The sequence below is a fragment of the Trachymyrmex septentrionalis genome, unplaced genomic scaffold (genome assembly GCF_001594115.1).
Source record: "Trachymyrmex septentrionalis isolate Tsep2-gDNA-1 unplaced genomic scaffold, Tsep1.0 scaffold213, whole genome shotgun sequence".
NCBI classification, from domain to species: domain Eukaryota; kingdom Metazoa; phylum Arthropoda; class Insecta; order Hymenoptera; family Formicidae; genus Trachymyrmex; species Trachymyrmex septentrionalis.
The window spans coordinates 107,728-110,600 of record NW_017305321.1 but is presented as its reverse complement, the minus strand read 5'-3'; the positions used below and the strand labels follow the sequence as shown (position 1 = coordinate 110,600).

The 2,873-nt window shown below is 29.1% G+C and overlaps 1 protein-coding gene across 1 annotated transcript in view; it reads right to left on the bottom strand.

Moving 5' to 3' along the window:
- Positions 1–1,051: 1,051 nt before the first annotated feature.
- LOC108748188 overlaps positions 1,052–2,873 on the bottom strand; it is a 99,961-nt gene continuing 98,139 nt past the window's right edge. The window contains exons 18-21 of the mRNA XM_018486217.1: positions 1,970–2,182; positions 1,710–1,850; positions 1,305–1,369; positions 1,052–1,206 (exon numbers count right to left, since the gene is read on the bottom strand). Coding sequence (XP_018341719.1) covers positions 1,086–1,206; positions 1,305–1,369; positions 1,710–1,850; positions 1,970–2,182 — 540 coding nt within the window. The 3' untranslated portion in view covers positions 1,052–1,085. The remainder of the gene's footprint in view (positions 1,207–1,304; positions 1,370–1,709; positions 1,851–1,969; positions 2,183–2,873) is intronic.

Sequence of the window (2,873 nt, the reverse complement as noted above, 5' to 3'; positions counted from 1 at the left end):
ACTATAGTTTTCTATGCGGTGTGGAAAATGCTATTATATTATTTCCTTTTATTATTGAGAAACGAAATTGAAATATTTTTGAGCCTTATGTATTTTATGTTTTATTTAGCTCGACGTGATATTCAATAATGTAATTCAATTCGCTAATGTATATGTACTTTTCGCTTTGTGCCGAATACATTGATCGAATTGAAAATACTTGATAATCCTCTGGTGAACAAAGATTCTTATACTATATCGAAATATTTTTAACAATTTTTCATGTTTAAAATTATGAAAAATACTTGAACTTACTCAGACTTAATTTTTTCTTTGGAAATAATGGAATATCTATTCCAAAATATATATAGAAAAATGCATATCTGCTATACGCAAGTAATAATTATCCATATACTATACAGAATTGTAAAAAAAATGAAGACTCTCAGCATTTCTGAAAAATGTTTTGATTTAAAAAAAATATAAAAAATCTAAGAAATTTTCTAAAAAATTATAAAATTATGAAAAGATTCTGAAATTTATAATGTATATATAAATATGCTGAAAAATTATACGAAGAATTCTAAGAACTTTCATTAAAATAAAACTAAAAGGAGATTTCGACTAAAATCCGTTATTTGAATCGATAATTAGCTTATCAAGTCATCGTTGTATTATCTGTTAGTAAGGATAGAATTATTAATTTTTTTTGTCATTTAAAATAAAAACGTTTATCGAGTACAAAATATTGTATATTATATTTGAAATTTTTACTTTAATTCTGCTGATTAAATTAATCACTGATTAAATTGACCAGAGTTATACTGAAGTCACTTTAATTAGATACTTTTAACAATTAAAATATTGATAATTAATGTTTTGATATATTAAACCATAGAAAATTAAACCATATGTATAGAAAATGTATATAATATGAATACTGATATTTTGTTAATTAATTATTAATATAATACATTAAAAAATACTTACTAGAAAATATTTTGTTTATTCTTCTACTTCAATATCTCTTATATTTTCAGCAACTTATTGTGACTCTGTGACTCGACTCGACAAATTTTACGAAATATTTTCCCTTTTTTCCGATTTCAATTTTTCGTGTGGTTTACCTTTACAGCTGGCGATTCTGTGGCTTGACGAACTAACGTTTTTAATTCTTCCAGATTGAAATTGTCTGACTTTAGTAATCGTTCGATGATGTCCACCGCCCTGCAATAACATAAATCACAAAATTATTTTTAATCGCGTCGAATTTGATCTTTGTATTGTAAATGTGGCCAATTTTATCAAGATTGTAATATTCTCACATATTTTGGTCGTTAGCTTCCGGTAGTCGTGAAGGTAATTCTCCGGCCTTAAATTTTTCATATACCTGCAAAAGTCCTCGTATTTTTAGAATTCTTACAATACAATTAGACTAATAATTGTTTAATTTCAAATTTATTCACATAATTTTTACGAACAGAAGTTTTTAATATACGTGAGACAAAATTTACATTGAGAGAAGTTTCTGATTGAAAATGGACGAACCATAATCGAAGATTCTGATATCAATCAGAATTCTGATTATGTCAAAGAGGTAATATACTAGAATTACTATAATACTAGAATGATAATAAATTCAACTAGAAAATTTTGATTTGTCCATTTTCATCCAGAATTCTAATTTATGCAAGCAGACTCTTTTACCAATGTATATATAATATAATCACCTCCAATGCTCGTTTAATTATCTTTTCGTCCAAACCCGCACTTCGTGCAGCAGCATGTGCGAAGCTGCGTGTTACGTGTCCACGAGTTAAACTATAAAGGTACGCCACAGAGCCATCCTCGTTTGTAACAAACTCAAAAGTCTGTAAATATACAGTCAATAATGAAATAGATAAAAAATTAAAGAATAATGGCAATTCAAGGAAATCGTTTCGACGACGCGAAAAAGTGTTACTGAAAATTATCCATCCTTATATCTCACTTGTTGTTCGATTATCGGGCTTTGCGGTAACATGTTCATCACCCGATGCATGTGTGTGGCCACGAAAATGTGCGGACAGTCGGCCGCTCGCTCGACGAAATTGTTCAATACAGCCGCGAGCAGTGACAAGCCACTCACTTCGGATGTTCCGTTTCCAAACTCGTCTAAAATGACGATGGAGTTTGGTGTGGATGCATAAAGAGCGGAGTTTATCTAAAAGATGACGAGAACAATCAAGTCTCCGAAAAGATTCATTAATTCAGCAATTAATTAATTTATATCGCGTAAGATGCTTTTTGTGAGGCTTTTCAGTCTATAGATGCGGACAAAATCAACTCTAAATTATAATATTTCGCTGATTGAGATTCGAATATTTAGATAAATAGATAATCGTCAACCTTAATTTTTATCACGACTTGAGAAGCTTTGTGTCTCTTGAAGAGATTTTATCATATTTATAAAAATTAACTTAATATAGAAATAAAAAAAAGGCTTAATAGATTGAAATTCAAACAATAGAACTAATAAAGGACAAGCAAGTTAGATTTTAATACTAATTGAATATAATAAACATTAAGAGTCATACTGAAGTAGAGTAATACAAAAAGGAACATTAAAGGTGCGGACCAGCGCTTTGAAGCATTTGATTGATCAATTAGAAGAAAGAATTTTACTAATAGACCATTCAAAGAATGCTTCAAAGTATTTGTGCCATTAAGTGGAGTAACTAAATGGTGGAAGTGTTACAAAGGACACGAAATAAAAAGTGACAAACGGTTCGTTCTGCATAGGACCATCTTAAGTATCGTATAATTAAAAATAAAAAACGCAATGTGTATAATTATGGTAATATTGCTAGCAGATAACGCCTTACATTCAATCCAATTAAAACTGGTCTTGTATG